The 23,192-nt window shown below is 43.9% G+C and overlaps 2 protein-coding genes across 5 annotated transcripts; both read right to left on the minus strand.

The window, feature by feature from the left end:
• Window positions 1-7,306: 7,306 nt before the first annotated feature.
• Window positions 7,307-13,640, minus strand: LOC120018415 (uncharacterized protein C19orf47 homolog). 2 transcript variants are annotated; one of them, XM_038961600.1, is made up of 8 exons: window positions 13,599-13,640; window positions 12,286-12,373; window positions 9,814-9,928; window positions 9,444-9,525; window positions 9,104-9,229; window positions 8,834-8,905; window positions 8,406-8,479; window positions 7,307-8,303 (listed from the first exon to the last, which is right to left on the minus strand). In XM_038961600.1, the coding sequence occupies exons 1-8, from the start codon at window positions 13,615-13,617 to the stop codon at window positions 7,764-7,766; spliced, it is 1,116 nt and encodes a 371-aa protein (XP_038817528.1). In that variant the 5' UTR covers window positions 13,618-13,640; the 3' UTR covers window positions 7,307-7,763. The 2 variants fall into 2 exon arrangements, with proteins under 2 accessions (XP_038817528.1, XP_038817527.1); XM_038961599.1 differs by having other exon boundaries at window positions 8,759-8,905.
• Window positions 13,641-16,403: 2,763 nt separating this feature from the next.
• LOC120018416 (protein fosB-like) lies at window positions 16,404-22,727 on the minus strand. Of its 3 annotated transcripts, XM_038961604.1 has the most exons (6): window positions 22,480-22,727; window positions 22,090-22,268; window positions 20,247-20,585; window positions 19,912-20,019; window positions 19,175-19,531; window positions 18,955-19,020 (listed from the first exon to the last, which is right to left on the minus strand). In XM_038961604.1, exons 1-6 carry the CDS (start codon window positions 22,541-22,543, stop codon window positions 18,955-18,957), a joined length of 1,113 nt encoding a protein of 370 aa, XP_038817532.1. In that variant the 5' UTR covers window positions 22,544-22,727. The 3 variants fall into 3 exon arrangements, with proteins under 3 accessions (XP_038817531.1, XP_038817530.1, XP_038817532.1); XM_038961603.1 differs by having other exon boundaries at window positions 16,404-19,531; XM_038961602.1 differs by having other exon boundaries at window positions 16,404-19,531; window positions 20,217-20,585.
• Window positions 22,728-23,192: the final 465 nt, after the last annotated feature.

The following is a 23,192-nucleotide window of genomic DNA, read 5'->3' on the forward strand; positions in this document are numbered from 1 at the left end:
AGAAGACTCAAGGTAATTGGCCACAGATAAAATAACGTCAAATCACATTATATCTACCGTAGCTTTGACTGGACTGGACATGTCAACATCATACTTTCAAAATCTTAGCTAGCAAGCTAGACAAGCAGTCATCATCATGAATCAAGTTGACAATCTAATGGCAAATCCTTTTCAATCCCTGTCATTTGATGAAAAATTATCAATAAAACGTATCATTGCTTATCGGCCATTGGACATAAACAAGTTGCAGCGATGTGACAAGATCATAACTTCTGGCCCATGGCGTTGCATTTGAATATTTATCCTTTGAAATAAAATGTTTAAAAAATGACGCCCTTTTTCTCCCCAATTTTGTGATATCCAATTGGTAAAGTTTGAGTACATTGGCCATGCTGTCAATCCAGCATGACTTCTGCCACGTTCAAGACAACTGGAAACTCGGAACTGGGAAATCTCAGACTTCAGTGAGTTCAAGACGACTAGGAAAATACAGAAAATGATTTTGAATGGTCATCCAACTCGGAATTCCAAATCGAGAACTCGTGCCTCTTTCTAGAGCATACAAGAAGGACCGCTGCGCCACCTTCCTGTTCAAGTGAGCACAGCACAACAGGGTGAGTCCAAAAATGTATTGTATGCTGCTGCATAAATTAAGTAATATGCTAGGGAGATACTTATACTGTAGCCAAGAAAGTAATACTAAGTGTATGTTGTGTAGTAAGCTGTTAGTAGCCCATGTCCCTCACCCTAATAATTTTACTGTAAGAATGGCCCATGTTCTGAATTCTGTCGATAGTACATTTCAAAAGTAATTGACAAAGGTGTAATGACTACGTCCGTCCAAGCTTGGATTGCCTCTTATCTACTAGTCGTCCCCTTATGCCATAGCGTGTACATCTCAATTGTCAGTAGAAACCTCATTTGTTTAAGCATGTCAGCCATATCAGCTATGTTTTTTTTTTAAAGGCAGTAAATGAGGCTGAATGAACTTATTCGCTGCCAGACAAGGCTCCGCTGATTACCAGGTGTAGCGGTGGTAAGGATTCACTCCATGGTGCTGAAAAGAAAGCTCGGCTGCTGGGACAGCTTTATGTAGGCCCGAACAGTTTGTGGGCACCGTTTGTCGGCGTTATAGTGCAATTAATGTATTGTTCAGTGTTGTGGCTTTGCCGGCATGCATAAAACTTTTTTTGCTTAAATTGCCACTGCAGCCATGCAATCGCCATAGACAAAAATTGGCAGTAGAATGGCCTTACTGAAAAGCTCAGTGACTTTCAACGTGGCACTGTCATAGGATGCCACCTTTCCAACAAGTCAGTTCATCACATTTCTGCCCTGCTAGAGCTGCCCCGGTCAACTGTAAGTGCTGTTATTGTGAAGTGGAAACATCTAGGAGCAACAATGGCTCAGCCACAAAGTGGTAGGCCACACAAGCTCAAAGAACTGGACCACCGAGTGCTGAAGCACATAAAAAAAATCTGTCCTTGGTTGCAACACTCACAACCGAGGTCTAGGCTGCCTCTGGAAGCAACGTCAGCACAATAACTTTTCGTCGGGAGCTTCATGAAATGGGTGTTCATGGCCGAGCAGCCGCACACAAGCCTAAGATTACCATGCGCAATGCCAAGCGTCGGCTGGAGTGGTGTATAGCTCGCCTCCATTTGACTCTAGAGCAGTGGAAACGCATTCTCTGGAGTGATGAATCATGGTTCACCGTCTGGCAGTCCGAAGGATGAATCTGGGTTTGGCAGATGCCAAGAGAGCAACTGTAAAGTTTTGTAGAGGAGGAATAATGGTCTAGGGCTGTTTTTCATTGTTCAGGCCCCTTAGTTCCAGTGAAAGGAAATATTTTTGAATTACATGTTTTTCTCCCCAATTTCGTCATATCCAATTGGTAGTTACAGTCTTGTCCCATCTCTGCAACTCCCATACGGACTCTGGAGATGCGAAGGTCGAGAGCCGCGCGTCCTCAGAAACACAACCCCGCCAAGCCTCACTGCTTCTTGACACAATGCACACTTAACCCGGAAGCCAGCCGCACCAATGTGTCGGAGGAAACACCGTACACCCGGCGACCGTGTCAGCATGCATGCGCCCGGCACGCCACAGGAGTCGCTAGAGTGCAATGGGACAAGGACATCCCGGCCAAACCCTCTCCTAACCCAGACGATGTTGGGCCAATTGTGCGTCGCCTCATGGGTCTCCCGGTCGCAGCCGGCTGCAACACAACCCGGTATCGAACCAGGATCTGTAGTAACGCAGCTAGCACTGCGATACGGTGCCCTAGACCGCTGCGCCACTCAGGAGGATACGTGAAGGGAAATCTTAACGCTAAATCACACAGTGCCTTCGTAAAGTATTCAGACCCCTTGATTTTTCCCACATTGTTACGTTACAGCCTTATTCTAAAATGTATTAAATTGTTTTATTCCTCATCAATCTACACACAATACCCCATAATTGTAACGTCCTGACCAGAGTTCTTATGTGTTTTGCTTGTTTAGTGTTGGTCAGGACGTGAGCTGGGTGGGAATTCTATGTTGTGTGTCTAGTTCGTCTGTTTCTGTGTTCAGCCTAATATGGTTCTCAATCAGAGACAGCTGTCAATCGTTGTCCCTGATTGAGAATCATATATAGGTGGCTTGTTTTGTGTTGGGGATTGTGGGTGGTTGTTTCCTGTCTCTGTGTTTATGTTCTGCACCAGATAGGACTGTCTCGGTTTTCACGTTTGTTATTTTGTAGTTTGTATAGTGTTCAAGTTATTGTCATTCTTGATTAAACATGTTGAACACTAACTGCGCTGCATTTTGGTCCTCTCCTTCATCCCAGGAAGAAAGCCGTTACAATGACAAAGCAAAAACATTTTTTTTTTTTTGAATTGTTGCTAATTTCTTTTCTTTTTTTTACTGAGAAATCACATTTACATAAGTATTCAGACCCTTTACTCAGTACTTTGTTGAAGCACCTTTGGCAGCGATTACAGCCTCGAGTCTTCTTGGGTATGACGCTGCAAGCTTAGCATACCTGTATTTGGGGAGTTTCTCCCATTCTTCTCTGCAGATCCTCTCAAGCTCTGTGAGGTTTGTAGCTGCACAGCTATTTTCAGGTCTTTCCAGGAATGTTCGATTGGGTTCAAGTCCGTGCTCTGGCTGGGCCACTCAAGGACATTCAGAGACTTGTCCCGAAGCCACTCCTGCATTGTCTTGGCTGTGTGCTTCGGGTCGTTGCCTGTTGGAAGGTGAACCTTCGCCTCAGTCTGAGATCCTGAGCACTCTGGAGCAGGTTTTCATCAAGGATCTCTCTGTACTTTGCTCTGATCTCTCTGTACTTTGCTCATCTTTCCCTCAATCCTGACTAGTCTCCCAGTCACTGCTGCTGCTGAAAAACATCCCCATAGCATGATGCATCCACCACCATTCTTCACCGTAGGGATGGTGCCAGGTTTCCTCCAGACGTGACACTTGGCATTCAGGCTAAAGAGTTCAGACTTGGTTTCATCAGACCAGAGACTCTTGTTTCTCACAGTCTGAGAGTCTTTAGGTGCCTTTTGTCAAACTCCAAGCGGAATGTCATGTGCCTTTTACGGAGGAGTGGCTTCCGTCTGGCCACTCTACCATAAAGGCCTGATTGGTGGAGTGCTGCAGAGATGGTTGTCCTTCTGGAAGGTTCTCCACAGTGGAACTCTAGAGCACTGTCAGAGTGACCATCAGGTTCTTGGTCACATCCCTGACCAAGGCCCTTCTCCCCCGATTGCTTAGTTTGACTGGGCGGCCAGCTCTAGGAAGAGTCTTGATGGTTCCAAACTTCTTCCATTTAAGAATGTTGGAGGCCACTGTGTTCTTTGGGGGCCTTCAATGCTGGCGAATTTCTTTGGTACCCTTCCCCAGATCTGTGCCTTGAAACAATCCTGTCTCGGAGCTGTACGGACAATTCCTTCAACCTCATGGCTTGTTTTTTGCTCTGACATGCACTATCAACTGTGTGACCTTCTATAGACAGGTGTGTTTCTTTCCAAATCATGTCCAATCAATGGAATTTACCACAGGTGGACTCCAATCAAGTTGTAGAAACATGTCAAGGATGATCAATGGAAACAAGATGCACCTGAGCTCAATTTCAAGTCTCATAGCTAAGGGTCTGAATACTTATGTAAATAAGCTATCTGTTTTTTTATGTTTTTATACATTTACAAAAATTTCTAAACACCTGTTTTCGCTTTGTCATTATGGGGAAGTGCGTGTAGATTGCTGAGGAAACTTGTTAATTTAATCACTTTTAGAATAAGGCTGTAACGTAACAAAATGTGGAAAAAGTCAAGGGGTCTGAATAATTTCCAGAGGCACTGTACAAATACATTCTAGATGATTCTGTTCTTCCAACTTTGTGACAACTGTTTGGGGAAGGCCCTTTCCTGCCACTCTTCTGTTCTTTTTCTCGGGGAAAATGGTGTCCATTTCAATGATCTGTGACCAGATTCCATTGGAACCACAAAAATACCAGTGTTGTGCCCTTTTGTATAGCCTAGCCTGCATTAATTCCGCAGGACACAGACCTACACTGGTATAGAATCCATGGCTGTTGTTGTTCGGCCACACTCCACTATTATGAATGTACTGTGCCCATGTTCCACTGTCCACATTAATGAACAGCATCACCTGCTGTGGGACTGTGCTAGTTACTAAGCAGCAGTGACCCAGAGGACTTTCTATCTGGCAAAGCTGCTCTGGCCCTGAAAGATCACGGACACGTAATTACACCCAATCACTTCTCCACTGTAAGATCTGATGAGGACTCTGTTGCAAAAATGGTTTCTGTGCATCATCTAGGTGGGTGCTAGCCTGGGTACCAGTCGGTTTGAGTTATCATTCCACTTCTTGTCATGATCACATGACACAGAGTACAAAGTTTCAAGTTCCTTGGTGTTCACATCATCAACAAACTATGTCCAAACATACAAAGACGACAATGCCTTCTCCTCCTCAGGAGACTGAAAAGATGTATAGTCACAGACTGTTCTCTCTGTCCCCCCCCCCCCCCCCTCGCTGTTTACTATCTAAGCATAGTCACTTTACCCCTACCTACATGTACAAATTACCTCGACTAACCTGTACCCCCACACATTGACTCGGTACTGGTACCCCCTGTATATACCCTCGTTATTGTTATTTTGTGCCACTTTTTAGAATTTTTTTAACTTTAGTTTATTTAGTAAATCTTTTCTTAACCAACAATGCAGTTCAAGAAATAGAGTTAAGGGCTTGTAAGTAAGCACCTGTTGTATTCGGTGCATGTTAAAAATTTAATTTGATGTGATTGGATTTCGATTTAGCTAAACAGGTTCTGGATTTCAGGCCAGGTGGGTGCTACACAGTGGTGTAAAGTACTTAAGTAAAAATACTAAAAAAGTACTAAAGTAGTTTTTTGGGGTATATGTAATTTACTTTACTATTTATATTTTTCAATACTTTTACTTCACTATATTCCTAAAGAAAATAATGTACTTTTTACTCCATACATTTTCTCTGACACCCAAAAGTACTCCTTACATTTTGAATGCTTAGCAGGACAGGAAAATGGTCCTATTCACGCACTTATCAAAAGAAAATACCAAATACTTTTACTCAAGTACCATTTTACTGGGTGACTCACTTTTACTTGAGTCATTTTCTATTAAGGTATCTTGACTTTTACTCAAGCATGACAACTGGGTACCTTTCCCACCACTGGTGCTACAAATCAGAGGTGAAAGTAGTGACTTAACCCCCTTATGAAGTGAAGGTCTATGAGAGTTCTCTCTCTTCCATGTATTATGTCTGTCTGAAACAGTGAGTGGGAGAAGACTGGACAGGCTGTCACACTTGCACCATCCCTCCCATCTGTCTGTCACTGTCAAAAGCCTGGTTAGTGGTGCCAGCTGTGCTCCTGCCTGTGTTTGTCGATGCAGCGCATTTCTGTGTGAGGGGGAGGCTAAGACACCCATCTCCAGGGAGGTAACACTGACAAGATGGAGAGCTCACTGACTCAACCCCTAACACACAACACTCCCACACATATTATTGAACTCCTCGATAAATGATCAGCTCAATGTCTATTCCACCGAGAAGCCAAATATTGACTCTGGTCTCACACCTGCAATTTCAATGATAGGGTATCTCATTAAAAGAGCAAGGTCCAAAGTACAAGAGCATCCTGTAGGACTGAAATCCTGGGGGACGGGACGGCTGCAGTAGCTAGCTCAAAGATGGAAGGAAAATAAATCAGGCGAGACTTTTTCCGCCATTTTCTTGTTTATCTTCAAGATCACTTTCTGAAGGCAGGGTGACTTGTTCCATTACATCTTAAAAACGATAAAACCTTGGATGTCGTTTTTTTTGTCATGATTTTCAAAATATATATAGTGTAGCAAAGTTCCGGTGTGAAGTTTAATAAAAAATAAATAAAAGACACAGTCTCAAAATGACATTGAGTTGGGTGAACACCTGCTAAGTATTGTATCAATATCAAGGGGACATTACATATCAGTTCCTATACCATGCTGAATTATGACAAACCAGGGGCTTATAGAGAAAAGCACATTACACATTTAGATAGAAAGGGTATGGTGCAGAACTAACATGCTTCTCTTGTTAGTCAACTAAAGCATCATGTGAGCTCTATACGTTACATTTCTACGTACTGAATAAGCCCCGGGAAAAACCTCACAATAAAATCTACTTCCAGGTCAAGGGTGGGTAACTTCCTTTTCCGTGAACAGACAACTCAGAATCTCTTGGCTTTCAAGCAGATGGCTGTATACAACCAGAGGTTCAATGTGGTGGTGGAGCCTTCAAAAGGTAGGCATCATCAAGCAATATGCATTTACACATTTCTACAAATACAGTTCATATAAAATGAGGTGATGAAATGCTCTTGCTTGTGGGTTGAGAGGTTCATTGATGTGCTGTTTGCCAGTTGCTGTTGTCCAGTCTAGGGCCAGAGTTACAGCATTAAAGTCTTAGCAGTGGACTGTACCAGGTAGTCACAGCCCAGGTGAGGCGAGTGCTTACGTGATATGGTGAATAACGTTACATCGTGCATTCCAACAATCCATTTGATCACTTAGCCAGCTTCACTAGAAGCAGCTCTCCGTAAAGCCTAAAATACAGACCTGTTTTGTGCTAACATTCCACCCCTTGTACTCTGCGTCATATAACCAACATACCATGACAAGGAGTGGAATGTTAGCACAAACAGGTCTCTGTTGGTATCCTGGTTAGCTTTTTATGTGATGTTATCAACATGTCACAATAACTAGCCTTCCGGGGGGGGGGTAACGGATGGCATCCCCAACTGGAGGCATATGAGGTCAAGAGGCCACTGTGTTGGTGCCATGCCATAACAATAGTATAAAACAATACAACTAAAAGCTAGAGATGGGTACAGCAGTTTTAATCTCCTTGTTTGGCAGAGGGAGAGGAACAGCAGCGTGGAGAAAATGCAGAGAGTGAATACCGCACCATAGCGTGGCTATCTTTCGTCTGTATGTGTCCAACTTAAAAATGTAGTTAGCTCGGATGGGTCAATTTATGCCTATAGAAACTAAACTTACCTTTCAAAACCTGATGCAACATCCAAAATGTTCATTCACCCAGGTTGCAGTGGTCGTCTCAAACCTCTACGGTTGGATATAATAACACAATGCTTGTCATGACTCCAACACGTAGGGGTAATAATACCAAATAATAAAAAGGTACTGTTTAAGTCTAGACATGACCTGATATGTGTTAGGTCCTCCTGCTGCCTAGTCTCTTAAAGACATTGACTGACCCTACGTCCATCTGAGCCCCAAAACTCTCCCCTCCTCCAGCCCTGGTGCTGCTGGTGACCTTGGGGCTAGCCAGGGCCAGGCCTGGTCGGGCCTTATTTCTGGTGCTGGTCACCCGGCTGTCCTGGGTGTCGGCAGGCGGTGGGGAGGCAGGGGGCTTGCCCAGTCTCTGAAGCACGCTGAGCTTGGCAGGGGGGAGGCCATCGGGGGAGGAAGAGGAGGAGGAGGAGGGAGAATCAGTGGGGGGGAGTTTGAATTTCCCTCCCAGGCGGCGGAGGGTGGTGGGGGCCAGCTTGGGGGCCCCAGGCTCTTTCTTCTGGGAGGGTGGGAGTCGCTTGAGGACGCCAGCGTACTGTAGGACCGAACCCTCTCCGTCACTATCATCCTCCTCCTCCTCCTCCTCCTCCTCTTCCACTCCGTCTACATCAACCCTTCCTGCTGTTCCCTGCTCCTCCTCCGCTTCGTCTGCTCGGCCCAGACGACTGAACACACCCGTGGCCTGGAGAGAGACGGGCCATGAGAGCAGAGAGGACATGCCCTGACTAACACTCAACGTCACTCACATAGACACACATGTAACGTGTTAAAAGAGACGGCTCACCTTGCTGCTACCCGTGGTGGTATCTGCCTTGGACTCGGCTCCCAGTCGCTCAAACACGGACATCCGCTTGTTCCCTTTTTATAGGTAAGAGAAACAGAGTTAAAAAGATAAATATACTGTCAAACACAGAAATTGAAAGAGACACATAGAAAGGGTGGAATGGTGTGTGTTGGGGGGGGGGGGGGGGGTTTCTAGTTGGGGATAGGGGTCATCTTTATCATGGTAAGTAATAAGGACATTCCAAGAACCATTTCCTTTAGATGCGGCAGTCCATAATATTAGTGGGATGAGCGTTAAAGGGCGTTGAATGATTAGTTTCCTTGGTTCACCCTGGCCAGAAGGTGAGGCCCTACCTTTCTTGGCCTGCTGGGCCAGGATTCGGGCGGTGCGTGCCGTGGTGCCTTTGGGCATGTTGATGATGTACTTGCCTTCCATCTCTGCAGTCACGCGCCGACGCTTCACCGGCAGACCGTTCCCCTCGTCAGCAGGCCGGCTCAGCACTGGGAAAAAGAGAGATAGGATGGAGAGAGAGAGAGAGAGGAGGTGGAAAGAGGTAGAGAAGAAAAAGAATGAGATATTGTGGGATGGAGACGGCGAGAGTCAGTGTGATATCTATGCTAGGGAGATGTTGCCTCCTGCTACGGCAGATAGAGTGAGAAGGCCAGTCCACACAGAGGGTGGAACAGGGGGGTAGCTACCTGCTTTGCCACTCTTGGCCTGTTTGTTGGACACTGTCACAGAGATTGCCCGGTTGTCAGGGTGATGGGCTGGTGTGCTTGGCGGTGAGTCGCGGCTTAAGGCGTTGGCAATCATACGTGTGGCGGCTGCAGAGAAACAAGAGGATTAGAAACATATGGTGAGGATTCTGGCACAGAATGGCTCCCGTGCATTACCCAAGAGGGTGACGCTACTCATTGGCGGTGGAAGGGGTGACTTATCGTCCTACACTGTTAAGCACGTTGAGAAAGGCGATACATAAAAGGAAAATCACTGGTATGAAATTCTTAACGGTTCATTGTTTTGAATCAAAATACTCACGGGTGTTGGCAGTTCTTCGGAGTTCGGTCTGAACGCTGGACTGTCCTGAGGTTATGGCCTGTGTGGCCATTTTGCACATGTCCTGGAGAGGGGAAGGGGAGGTGGGAGAGAGGCAGCATTGGAGTAACTGCTGTCAGAACAGCATTAAAAACAGCAAGTCTTCTGGCAAAGCACCATATCTCTCTCGCATGACTTGTAGTGCTGCATTGGAGGAAGTGCTCCCAACATGTGCTCGAAAAGCTCTTTAAATGAATGATGCAACGGGAAGTGATTCCATCTTTCCGCCCATCATTTCTCTAGACCGGTGGTCTACCAGCCTGTCGATCACGATAGACTGGTCGATCATGCTCTACACAAGCCGTCTCCTTACCTGTCGGTAGACCTGTTTGGCGTGTTTGAGGATGGCAATAATGTCACCGATGACAGTGATGCCCAGGTCCATCATGATCTCCTTACTGAGGTCCATCAGCATGTTCTTCTGGACCCTGCAGAGAGACGGGGGTGGGATTGCGAGAGAAAAGAGAGATATTTCATTCCTACTAATAGAAGAATGGCCGAGAATTTATTCGAAATTAATGGAAATTATTCATGACTTCAATACCAAATTGTTTACAGTCTACATTTACATTTTAGTCATTTAGCAGACGTTCATATCCAGAGTCCAGAAGTGAGTGCATACATTTTCCAGGGATGCAAACCGGTGAGTGCCCAAAAAGGTGACACTTTCTTTTTGCACTGAAACATGCAAAAAAAAAAAGAATCTCTGCTAGGGGGGAAATACAGGTTTTAACTAATTAAACAACAAACAATATGATGTACATCAGCTGTTCCCAACCACCGGGCCACATGGAAAGGGTAATTTATTATATATTTTTTATCTGTAAAATAAAATAATATTTATATACAATTAGAGGCTATTTGTGCAGTAATTACATTGAACTTGGTGCAGTCTGTTGGTCCTTTTCTCATCACTCTAATATCTCTGTCACGCCCACAACAGTTTACAGATTTTGAACTTGAGTAATGCGCGCGGCGCGAGTCTATCACCGTCTGTGTGAGCTGTGTTGCTCACCAACGTTAGTCGACATGAATAAAAAACAAGCAAACGTCGATATCTTTGGAAGGGCTAAGGAAAATAAAAGGCCCAAAGGGGCATATTTGACATGTTCCAAATATTAGCGGGATTTTGGGAGAGACAGACTGGGCCGTCTTTCTCCCAGCTGGTGCGCGATCCCCCAGCTTCGCCGTCAATGGAGTTCGAGCGTTACTTCCCAACCGCCAAAGACCCACGAAGTGCGAAGGAATGGATCCGCGACCCATTTGTGAATGTCCCAGGTGAATCGTCCATGTCTGTGCAGGAAGAAGATCAACTCCTTGAGGTTGCAAATGACGGTGGCCTTAAAAGTATGCTTGAGAACTTCATCTCTGCCGACCTTCTGGATTAAAATCAAGGCTGCATTTCCTGATAGCCTCAAAAGCACCGAAAACGTTGCTTCCATTTCCAACATCCTACCTCTGAAGCGGGGTTTTCCACAATGACCGCAACAAAAAACAAATTACGGAGTAGACTGGAGATAAGGAACAAGGGTGTCACTGTCTCCCATCACCCCTAGATGGGACCTTATTGTTGCCGGGAAACAAGCTCAGTGTTCCCACTGATTCAGACATGGTGAGTTGGCATAATTTCAGGCAGAGTATATACCCCTTTTTATCCACTGTATTGAAAGAGGGAACGTGTGTGGTGTTTCTTTCACATCTATTGGCATAAGCCAGGCCCAGCCCCAGCTACACTTGATCCCCGAATCTACTTGTTTAACAAACATTGCCTCATTTTCACCTAATTCTCTCATTCTGAAAATTAACCACATATTGTAGAGGGAAAACATTAGTTCAGATAGTTCTTTAGCTAGTTAACATTTCACACAGATTGCCAGGGTCCATTAAGCAACTAACGAGTTATAACTTGAGGAACGGCAAGGAGTCGTATACCAGTTAATACTATAGCGAATTGGTTAGCTCACTAACGTTAGCTCATCTGATATTGTAACGTTAGCTAGCTAGCTGTCTGACTTTATTAACCAGCTAACTTTCAAACAATAAACACAATTATTTGATCAGTTAAGTTGGCTATTGTTGCTTAACATTTCTCTGGCTAGCTAACGGAGAATTCGATCCAGCTACGATAGCAAGATACTTAACAATACTTGTTCCACAACACTTTCTCCCTCACCTCAAACTTTCCAAATGCCAGTTGTTTTTCGGTTACAGCTCATGAAGTACGCTTCATCACCTTCTCACCCCCGTCTCCGTGGTCAGGCTTCTCACCTACCTCTTCGTTATCGTTCAGGGACGCGCTGCTGTAACTGGCAAACTGCCTTTGCACCCTACGGCTGTCTTTCCAGAGTGCGCGCTGATTCTGTAACTAGCAAATTGGTTGTCTTTTCTCTCTTCAGTCGCGTGCTGCATTCTGTTATGTGAACGATTGGCTGAGCATTGGATACAGCCAGTATTGCTCAAAACGCGCATCACTCGTTCGCTTACAGCCAGTAGTGATCCAAAGCCCCCCCCCAACCTTTCTCATCGGATCTAAACGACTCACTTAGGTCACGTATTTTGGATTCAAAATGGCAAATTTCGCCAAAAGGTGACTAGTTTGCATCCCTGATTTTCATATTTCTTCATTCTGGTCCCCCGTGGGAATCAAACCCGCAACCCTGGCGTTGCAAGTCCCATGCTCTACCAAATGAGCCACAGGGGACCAATAATCAAATTAAAATGTCTGACAATCTTTCATTTTGTGGTGAACTGTTCCAGGCCAAGGAGTGAAGACAGCCTTAATTACCTGTTGTCCACAAAAGACACAGCATAGTTGACAGCCAGACCAGCAGGTATCCCAGCATCTTTGAAGAACTGGATCCACTCCGAGGTGGCTGAAAAGGCAGAAGGAGGAGCGTTAAAAACAGCTCAAGTAGCTGATAAAAACAAACACCTTGACTTTAATTGCTGAAGTGTTTACAAGTATCTTTTAAGAGCTATATTACAAAAGTGATGGTCTTAAAACGTATTTTGACAAACGTATTTTTCAATTGCAATACTAACAGCCATAACTTATTGACCTTCAAAGTTAAAATTCAAAGCCATCTGATTAGGCTATATCCATATAGTGAGCTCCAATGGAACATGCCAAGTGGAAACCCTGGGGGACAGGACAGCATGCTGAAGTCAGACAACACATGCTCGACCAGCCAGCTAGGTGTTATTTATAAAACCATGATGGATCGCCTTGTGGTGACAGCGAAATTCCACGGGGGTTCATAGACACATTTGATATTGCCAGTGTTTCCACCAGAACGATAATTTTGCCGTCAAAGCGGATCAGTGATTCGTAAAGGACTTCATTTTACAGTATCAGGCAAAATAAAAGTTTAATTAAACTGAGTGGTCTCTGGTTAGCTAACTAGAGGGAGACAACTGGCAGCTTTAGTCAGTCCCAACATTAGCTAAAGGGCTTTGGTTGCAGTGTGTGACTACTCGTCGCGAACATATAAAATAACTTGCTAACTAAACTAGTTAACCAACCGTTCTGTATAGGTTTAATTTCACCATGGCCTGCACGAAACGTATGATAATGAAACAAGGCGACCTTTCGGTAACATTAGTTGTTAGACTAGCGATCTACCTCCCCTCCATCACGCTAATGTTAGAACGCTACATGTGTAGTTGTGGACTAGCTACTAGTTGACTTGCTAGCTAGCCAATTTAACAGTAGCTAACGTTCATGTGAATGAAAATGTTAGGTACGAAGTTGTAGTCAATCTAGCTATCAGTCAACTCGATGGAGCCAATGACAAACTAGTCATCTGTCCCACTTTTGTTTGTGGTAAAAAAAAAAAGTAACCACAAATAAGAATGATGCACGACCAATTTTGAATAGCTAACGTTATCTAGCTAGCTAAACGGCTAAAGTTAGCTACTACATTCTAGTCGGCACTTGAGACCTACACACTATGCTAGCTAGACATACAGAAACCAGTTTCTCTACATTCCGAAAAATAAATATCCTTAATCAGTATTCTAAGAATAATTGATAACAAATATTTTTGGAGTCTTTTTAAGCGATTTTCCACGTTATCCGGGCCCTTTTATATCACTCACCTGTTGTTACGGACGCCATGTTTACAGAAGAACAGCTGCATCCATGAGACAGCTCCGTTCGTGACGTAATTTCCGTTGCGTTTCTGAAGTGGCATATTTTCGCCACGAGAGTGCAGTGTAAGCCTTCAATCTACTGCCATAAATTGTCGTTCATTTTTTGGAGACATTTCAGTGACATTACATTTTATGATAGAGGTGAGGAATGGGGCCACACCAGTGGAGGCTGGTGGGAGGAACTTTAGGAGGAGGGGCTCATTGTATTGGCTGGAATAGAATAAATGGAACCGTATCAAACATGTGGAAACCACGTTTGACTCCGTTCCATCTATTCAATTCCAGCCTCTACAATTAGCCCATCCTCCTATAGCTCCTCCCACCAGCCTCCACTGGGCCACACACGCACAACACAACACAACAAATCACCTTGACAATATGTTGCTGTTTATTGAATGCCATTTTCTCGACAAAGATTTGGACGGTAATATAAACAGTTAAGGAGGGGATAGCTCACTCAGCTTTGTCTATCAACAACAACAATGAGTAAAGCCCCCCCCCCCCTCTGTCAAGTAAAATAAGAGAGAATGGAGGAAAGGAGTTAGAATGGGGTGGACACAGAGAGAGAGAGAGAGGCAGAGAGAGAGAGAGAAAGAAATATGACAGGTGTACTGTCATAACATCTGGTCCATTTGAAAAAGATGGACAGTACTGTATAATGTAATCAGAGGTTAAATTGATTCATTCAGAAACAGATTATTATTAAGGTTATTGAGTATTACATTTCATCAATTATTATACTTATTTTATGCATTGAACAAGGACAAGTGTGTAGTTATCAAAGCACCATCATTAGATCGATCAGTTGAGTAAAAGTGTTTGTACCACTGATGCAGCACCCTCTCAATATCCTCCAATAAAAGCCATTTAGTTTTGGGCCTCAGCTGTTAGAAATAGTCTCAATGTCTCGAGTATAAAGTCCATTTTCATTGGTCACTGCTGATCACAACAATGCAACCGTTGCTTCACAGAAAAAGACAAACATATGTTTACATATACAGTCTGATTATTATATTTTTTTTCTAGAGAAGGCATTCGAGGAAAAGACGAAGGTTCTATTGAAGGAAATAACAGAAATAAGGCATCAAAGGAAAATGCTAAGAAATTGAGTGTTTTGAAATATTTCTTTTAAGATTCTTATATTTATAATCAAGGTCCACCCCTCAACCTCCACTCAATTAGGTCAAGACCTCTTGGCCCAAACATAGATACAGGGCTATGTGAATGAAAGATCACAGTACAGTTTATAACAGGGGTTGAAAATCACAGCAATACATGATCACACTGGACACATAGCGTAGCAGAAAGAGAGTGCCAGGAGATTTCTGGCACTGTGTAAATGAAGTTCTTCAGAGGATTTGCTACATGTCTATTTCAGACGATATGAGTGCTGCATCTCAAAGTGTCAATTTCGATACATAACATGGTAAGTTTGCAACTCATGGGAAAATAAATAATTTGTCATTCACAAAAATGGTAAAAGACCTCTTGTCTGTTCCAGTCAGTCTTGTATCAGGTATTTGTATGAAGGCAGGTCCACTGCTACAACAAAGTTACTGAGTTTATTTAATCATTTCTACATGTGTCCATGGCCCATCTCTACTTGGATTGTTAGAAAAAGAACTTCCAAAATGACTTATCCTCTCAGTTCTCTCCCTCAATCCTCCTCTCTATTTCTCTGTCTTTACCTTTCGGTCTCTCTGTCTCTAGGCCTCCAGTGATGGTGTGAATAAACAAATCACACTAGGAAGGTGGTGTGAAGGCAGTATTGGCCACCAGCCTGGACACTGCAGAAAATGCCATTTCCGGAGATGAGAGAAGGGTAGAAGAGAAGGGGGGTTGACAGTGAGCAAGCATCTGCAGTGCGGACAGACACTATCTCTCTCTCTCTGTGTGGTCTATATAAAGGACACCTTAGATGGTACAGATTAGAAAATGAGACTTATGTGAACTGGACCTAATTTCCTGATTTGTCCAGTGCTGACATAAGTGTGTATTCTTCTTCCTAACCGGGTTTCCAAGGTAAGACAAAAATGACATCACATTCTCTGAGAGAATGCATGGTTGGGATTCAAGAAATCAACGCGACACTGTTTAGGGTGTGAAATAAGAAGAATATCATCGGCATGAATATTCAAACATGCTCTCGTTCAGTGAAAGAACCATGGGATTGTTGTTTTTGTCCAACTCTGGAGACTCTGTGAGCGCTTTTGATGGAACAGGACCCATGGACCTCATCACTGATAAGACTTGTTGTAAGTGAACCTGCCAGAACAGGATTGTACTGTGATAAGTTCATCTGATTTACGACAGGTAGCTCCACAAAACCGTTCCGTACACGTGCCACCTATCAGTATAAACCCCTTTCACACATCATCAACAATGCCATGGTAGGTTCATGGAAGGAAATGAAAAGGCAATGACGTTCGTCATTCAAAAAGGGCGTATGAGGCCTGTCCCTTGTCTTACCAGTTGAAGCCTGGCACGTTAGTTATTTTGGAGGGGCCCTCTTTTGAATTCACAACTAAGACTTTAGCCCATCTAATGATAAGCCAAACATATTTTTTTCCCTATCACACCTCCATTGATATTTCAACAATAACTACTATGAGGTGAATATTTTTAAAGAGAGCAACTCTCAAAAAGCTCTCCAAAAATGTCTGTTGATTGAAATACATAACTACTTTATTGAACAAGAATGCACACTAGACTCTAACAGACTTCTCAACAAAAACATTCAATTGAAAATGATTTGCATCATTAATACTTTAATATGTATTTTGACATTCAATTCATATTAGTTTCCTCATTTTGGGTCCGAAGGGGACTAAGTGGTGACATTAAGCTTTGGCGGTGTAGGCTTTGGGACTGACCTCACAGAGAAAAACAAACAGGCAAAGGCAATAGCACCACCTCAATAATCTCATCATACTGACGAGCTGCAATACATGCCGTATCACGTGTTAGATATAGTTATCCTGAATAATGTGCTTTATATATAAAACATGAGCACAGGCAGTGATAATGTGCGTCATATTGAGGGAATGGTTAAGTACGGTAGTTTAATATAATTATTTTGTTCTTTTAGAAAAATATCAATTTTAAAACCAGCCTCAACAACCCCCTCTGTTTCTTCATTGACAAAAATATCCCATTTTTATATTTTCAAACATTCATACTTTACAATCATTGTACATACACTTAAATATACACATCTTCTGTATGTATATGCATATGCTTTTAAGTATACTTTTGACACATATAAAAAAATATATATAGTGCACATGCCTCTGAAGTTGCTAAACCTAATATAAAAAATCAAATAATAACACAATGCAATAATAATAGTAACATTAAGGGGAAAACCTCCCCTGAAAGAACAAAAATGTCCGGCAGTGGCGACACAGGTTAGAGCGGAGGACAAAGCAACAACAAAAAAATACATAAAACATAACAAATGTCACTTGAAAATAAAAGGAACAAATTCACAGGCAAATGAAGAACACATACTCATAAACACCCCCTCCTCTTGTCTCCTCTGTGTGTCCGGCTCTGTATTGTGCTCTAACATCGTGTCAACCTCAATCAAGAAATAAATAAGCGGGCCAAGTGGCTCAGAGTGAGATACACTCACAATAAATGCCCCTCCCACTAGGAGAGGAACAGAGGCCACTCATCCCAATGTTCAGAGGTTGGTTGAATATTCCTTTAAAGTATCTTTTTAAAAACAATGGTTCACATCTGATACCAATAGACTCACGTCTGACAAAAGATCTTTAACAAAAGGACATACATCTCTCAATGTTTTTTTTTCTCATTACATTTTCTCTGTCAAAGGTAAGACTTAAAAACAACAACAGAAAATACTTGGTGATAAAGGAGGGGGGAAGAACATTGTACACAATAGTATCAGTAACGAATGGAGGACAATTCAGATGCTTGAACGCGACGGTATGAGTATTTGTGTGGACCCAGGATGAAGAGACTTTGCAGTATGGCGGTGGTACTATGCCGGTAAGAGGTAACCCATACACACAGTTGGCAAGAGCTGGATTTGTTTTGGCTTTTTAAAATTCAATTTAGGCTTAAGAGTACAGGGGGCTCATCCTCTGTCTCTGCCAAAGTTTCAGCTCTCCCTCTAGACCTCTACCTCGGCTAAAGCCTCTTCTCTCACTCTCCTGCCGTCCTCATCTCACCGTCACAACACAAGTCTCATTTAATCTCCATCGTTTCAACATCCAACAATGGCTCAGGAGAAGAATGAAAAGAGTGACAACCCTTTTGCATTTGTGTCCATCCTATTTTGTGTCTTTTCAATGTGTGTTTTTTTTTGCTTTTGTTTTTTTAAAGGTCTACTTTGAGCGAAACACTCCAGGGCTCCTCAGTGGGGGGTGCGTCCGTGTCCATGTGGGGGACGTGTGAGGTGGGCCGGCGCTCAGTCAAGGTCCCAGGGTCTGGACGGGCTCGGCGTGCTCTCAGGGTTCGAAGACTTCAAAGAGACAGAGAGAGGGAGAGACAGAGGAGAGAAACAAAGATGGAGAGATGGACGAAGAGTAGACGGCAGGATAAAAAGAGAAAGAGCCAAATAGCTGGAGGCTGTGACGCCCTCCCCTTTCCAAGTCACAACTAATGACGAAGAAGCAAGAGGAACCGAGAGGATGAGGAAGGCGGGAGGGGAGAGCAAGAGCTCAGCAGTCTGGCCTCACAAAAGAAGACCCAAACCTAAGTCCTTCTTCCCTATTTCTGCTTGCACAAATACATTCAGCATGAAGAGAGGGATGAAGAAGATGAGAGCAGGAGCAGTGAGAGAGGGATGACCGACAGAGGGAACGAAGGGGAGGATAAGTGTGCTTGTGGGATCGCAGGTGAGCATGTTGGTATTTACTGTGTGCACTGTACGTGCACGTCACAAGACGTTGAAAGATTCATTGTGAATTAAGCCGGGTATGATGTCAGAGGATGTTTCACAGATCAACTGACAACTCAGAGCCCAGAGTTTTAGACTCAATTTGAATTCACTTTAAATACTTGATTAGTTACGTTTGGTTACCTCATAAGGACAACGGTGTGCACTGAATGCTATGTGGTCAAACTTTGCTTGATTTCATGTTTACTTGGTCTGAATGTGTGTGAGTTTGTATGGCTCATTATATAATGTATGTTTATCCATGTTGTTGACCTCGTCTACCATGAGCAACTGTTTTTTGCCGTATATAAGTGATTGACATAGGGGCGTGTGTGTGTGTGTGCGTGTGGTGTGTGTGTCTGTCGGTCAGTCACAGCGCGAGCAGCGAGGCCGAGTTCAGGGAATCAGAGGACTGCTCGCTGCTGCTGTTTCTCTGGTTAGCGCTGACCCCGCAGGCTCCCTCTGGGTAGCTGAACACAAATGAAGATGTGTATGAAGGGTTGTAGCTGCCAGCGGCCGCGCCATCATGGTGACCACCACCCCCACCGTCGGCCACCAGGCACGGCCCACCCGGCGCAGGCTCGCTTGAGCCATAGAAAGAACTAGAAAACGCTACCTCCTGCATCATCCCCGGCTGCAGTTGAACCTGTTGCTGCTGTTGAACCTGCTGCTGTTGTTGCTGCTGCTGAACCTGCTGCTGTTGATGCTGTGAAGTAGAAGGCTGTGAGGTGTAGGCAGGAGGCAGGTAGAAAGTGTCCTCCACAGTCAAGCCCACGATGGAGACGGGAGCCTGTTGGGGCAGTGGGGGCTGATGCTGGAGCTGTGTGGAGCCTGAGGCCTGCTGCTCCTGGTAGGGGATCTTGCAGCTGGGCTGGTGAGCCACCAGGACAAACTCCAGGCTCTCCTTCTCCTTCTGCAGCTCAGAGATCTCAGCCTCCAGCTCAGACTTCTCCTCCTCCAGGATGTCGGTCTCCTGTGGAGGGAGGGAGGAAAGGCGAGAGATAGAGGGTTAGACTATACAGCTGTTTGAATTCTATGTCTATGGAGGTGGATGCATGGCTATCTTTCTAGATATAGATAGGCCTACATGTTTCCTCCTTGAAATAGATAGCATAGCCTATGCTAGGACTGGCAAATTAGACTATAACAACTCTAGGCACAATAGACTGTAACACGCACTATAATCATCTTTTCTCACTTCAACTTCTGTTAATAACCAGCCACTTAAATAACATTGTGTTCCTATTACTCACATACACAGTCATTACCATAAGCCTAGTAATGTAGCGTAACACACTGTATATAATTATTAACATAAGTCATTTTGACAGTAAGAACCCCAGCCAAGCTCACCCCTTGCAGTCTGTCAGTGAGTTCGCGCCGGCGGTTTCGGCATTTGGCGGCTGCCAGCTTGTTCCTCTCGCGTCGAACACGCCTCTTCTCTTGCTCCTCTGGAGTCAACTGGAGGAAAAGAATAAGGAGAGATTAAAACAAACCCAAACTTTGCCTTTGCCTCTATCTCGCTAGCTTAGAATAACAGATATATAGATGTCTCATCAAATACAGTATCATTAAAAAATGTGGTGAATATGTTAACTCTCGCTGTCTATCCATTTGACATATAAAGATTGACACACGGGGCATACACACACACTTACAAACACACCAACATCTCCATCGTCACTCACAGACTCGTCTCGTACACGGCGACTACGGGTCCTAGACTGGCGGATGGGGCCCGGGGTCTCAGAGCCTGCGGGAGTAAAGCCTGAGCCAGAGGAATAACTGGGCCCTGGCAGATCATAAGGGTCTACCAGGGACACAGACTGGGTCATAGTAGAGGTTCCCGTCTCACTCTGACCAGAGGCCTGGGACGAGATGAGAGTTGGCTGCACCATCCACTGCAGGTCCTGGCTGCTGGTGATGGCTGTGACTGTGGGCACAAAGGAGCCTGGCATGTCTACTCCTCCACTGCTGCCCCCAGAACCACTGCCTACCCCTTCCCCGCCTCCAGCAGACACACAATCCTGGAACACACAGAGATCAAGGGGTTAGGCATGAACACAGACAGAGAAATGTGATGCTGCTATACAATGCAATGACAACAAGTGACTTGCTCTTTAAACATTGCTTTGTGAACTACTTAGATGTTGATTTCGTTGAACATAAGAGGGTAGATATCACAGCAGAAGATTGCATAGCCTTGATGTCCATAAGACACACACTTTCAGGGTACAGTTTGACGCACCCATTCTAATTACAAGTCATCTATAAACAAACGTTGAATAAAATGCCACCATTGCAAACATTTACCATGTGGATAAGAAGCTGACTGGTATAATGCATTATGATACTGTTATAAATGCATTGTATGTCCCCCTTATAATGTCTTATTATGATCTCATTATGATACTAACTTAATAACAACAATCCATTTAAATGTGTTAAAATGTAACACATGTATAACCCTTATAACAACATCATGAAGGCTCATAGAAGCTTACAATAAGTAATAAAGCATATCAGGAAATTTCACTATTATGAAATGATTGAATGCCAGTGAGAGTTGGAGTCTCCCAAAATTCCTGCAGAACATTATAAATAGATCACTGCAAGAATAGATGTAGGTGCCCAAATCTATCCTTGGCTCTCTCTGCTTTAATTATAACTGAGACGAGCAGTGATGCCATAGTAAACTCGGAATACATTAATATTCATATCAAAGCGTGTAAGGCAAGGGGGCATGCAGCTTTGAGGAGACCGCCTAAACCAATCAACTCGCTCAAAAAAGTCTGCCTTCCTCCTCCCCCGTCACACCCCCGGCGTTCCCTTAGCAACGCAACGTAACACTCCAAAATAGAACGCATTTACGTCACAGCGAGCCCTGAACTGGGAGCGTGGAGAGAAGCGAGCAAAGGCGGAGTATTTTTGTGCATACGTAGGAGAGTGCCAAAACGTTGTCATCCGTTGCGCGGGGCGCTGTAAACCAACCACCAAAGACAGTACACGTTGCTAGTAGCATTGGCAAAGCCTGAGTCAGAGATCATGCCGGCCGGCAAGCCTTTACTACAATACAATTCAAGTGCCTGTAATTTTCCAGGACATTAGCATATCTTTAGCATTGTTGATCCGACGTGAAAGGGAAATGTTCTTGCCTTTCCCTATCATAGAACCTATGTAATAACAAGCGTATAATAATGATGATACTCAGGTTGATAAATCCAAACTCTGCATGGTAGAACTCTAATGCGACAAGGTATAACTGCACCAGCATTTGCAAATGCTACTGAACTGTAAAGCATCATATTAAATAATTCTAAACTTAACCCATATTCCTGGAATACAGCCCACGGCCACATCATCATAAACAACATAAATCAGACTTCATGCATTATTATATAAACATCTGTCAAATGAAATGTTGCCTCAATATTATAATAATAAACTTTCGGAAAGTGGGGGAAAAGGACACATAAGCTCCCTTTCTCGAATCATTGCTCAAAGTAAAGACATTTGACTTATTGGACCTACCTGTGAGGCACTGGCCGGCGGGCTCCCGAAGGAGTCCACGGAGGAAAGGTACTGAGACTCAAAAGACGGGGACGAACTTCCACGGGAGATGGTATCAAGGTCACCGGGGAACCCTTGGAACATTACCCCGGAGGAGCCGAGTGAGAAACCTACAGTTCCCGGAATGAGTGTGATGTCACCTGCAGTTCAAGCGCACACACATGGGCGAGGGGAGACAGCTGTCAGTTTGCTGTCATTGAAATGCAATCTCATGTATCTAGGATTTGGTCAGCAGTAAACATGCAGAACTGGAAACCTTGCTTTACGTGTAGCCTACATGTATATCGGAAATAACGTAATAAGAACCGTGTTGCTGCATTATCTAACATTCATGTTAAGAAAGTATTTTACCGTTAATGTATTCCTTATTGTGCTCCGGTAAGATGCTCTTGGTCTCTTTCCAAAAAAGTTGCATGAAGAAGGAAATCCAGTTCCCTGCTAAGGAAACTCCTTACGTTCCGGATTTTAAAAACTCATTGATCCAATTCAGAGTCCGCGAAAATATGTCCTTTGTCCGTTTTTCCAATGTGCAATTATAGATCCATGTAAAAGTCGACTATGGGTAAACTGATCAGCGATATAGAGTCTCAGCCCACAGAAGCGAGTCTTGTCTTATGAATGAATCCATGGAGTACGAGCGAAGCATTGTAAAGGACACGAAGTCCCGCCTCGGAGTTCCGCTGACGTACGTGCCCATTTATGGGGTTGTGTTTTTGTTTGGTATCCTTGGTAATGACGTTTAGCAAGGGATTCCCTCTCCCACAGAAATGGTACAGCAGACGAGAATAGAAAATGTTACTAACACAGCCACGAAATATTTCTAACCAATAAACAATTTCGGATAGTAAATTGAATGAAACAGCATGTTTTAGTGTGCACGTAGCCAAATGATTTATTGTAAAGCAGATGAAATGCTAATCCAAATGCACTTGTTCTTAGTATTTTGAAGGTGTCTGCTCATGTAGACTAATAATTATTTTCTAGACTCAGTAAAAAGCCTAAATATTGAAGAGTTAAGCTCCAGATCAAGTAAAACTTCGAGGGCTAGTTTGGCCCATTGCCTA

The sequence above is a fragment of the Salvelinus namaycush genome, chromosome 23 (assembly GCF_016432855.1).
Source record: "Salvelinus namaycush isolate Seneca chromosome 23, SaNama_1.0, whole genome shotgun sequence".
In the NCBI taxonomy this organism is placed as follows: domain Eukaryota; kingdom Metazoa; phylum Chordata; class Actinopteri; order Salmoniformes; family Salmonidae; genus Salvelinus; species Salvelinus namaycush.

What these genes read in the sequence shown, in the direction of transcription:
- LOC120018415 (XM_038961599.1), bottom strand. An exon ending in CCAAACAGGTCTACCGACAG is followed by an intron (nt 9,526 to 9,813) that starts GTAAGGAGACGG and finishes TCCCCTCTCCAG; the next exon opens with GACATGTGCAAAATGGCCAC. An exon ending in CCGAAGAACTGCCAACACCC is followed by an intron (nt 9,230 to 9,443) that starts GTGAGTATTTTG and finishes GTTTCTCTGCAG; the next exon opens with CCGCCACACGTATGATTGCC.
- LOC120018416 (XM_038961602.1), bottom strand. Translation starts at nt 22,543, where the DNA reads ATGCAACTTTTTTGGAAAGAGACCAAGAGCATCTTACCGGAGCACAAT. An exon ending in CGCCGGCCAGTGCCTCACAG is followed by an intron (nt 20,586 to 22,089) that starts GTAGGTCCAATA and finishes TGTGTGTTCCAG; the next exon opens with GATTGTGTGTCTGCTGGAGG. An exon ending in TCACTGACAGACTGCAAGGG is followed by an intron (nt 19,532 to 19,911) that starts GTGAGCTTGGCT and finishes CTCCCTCCACAG; the next exon opens with GAGACCGACATCCTGGAGGA.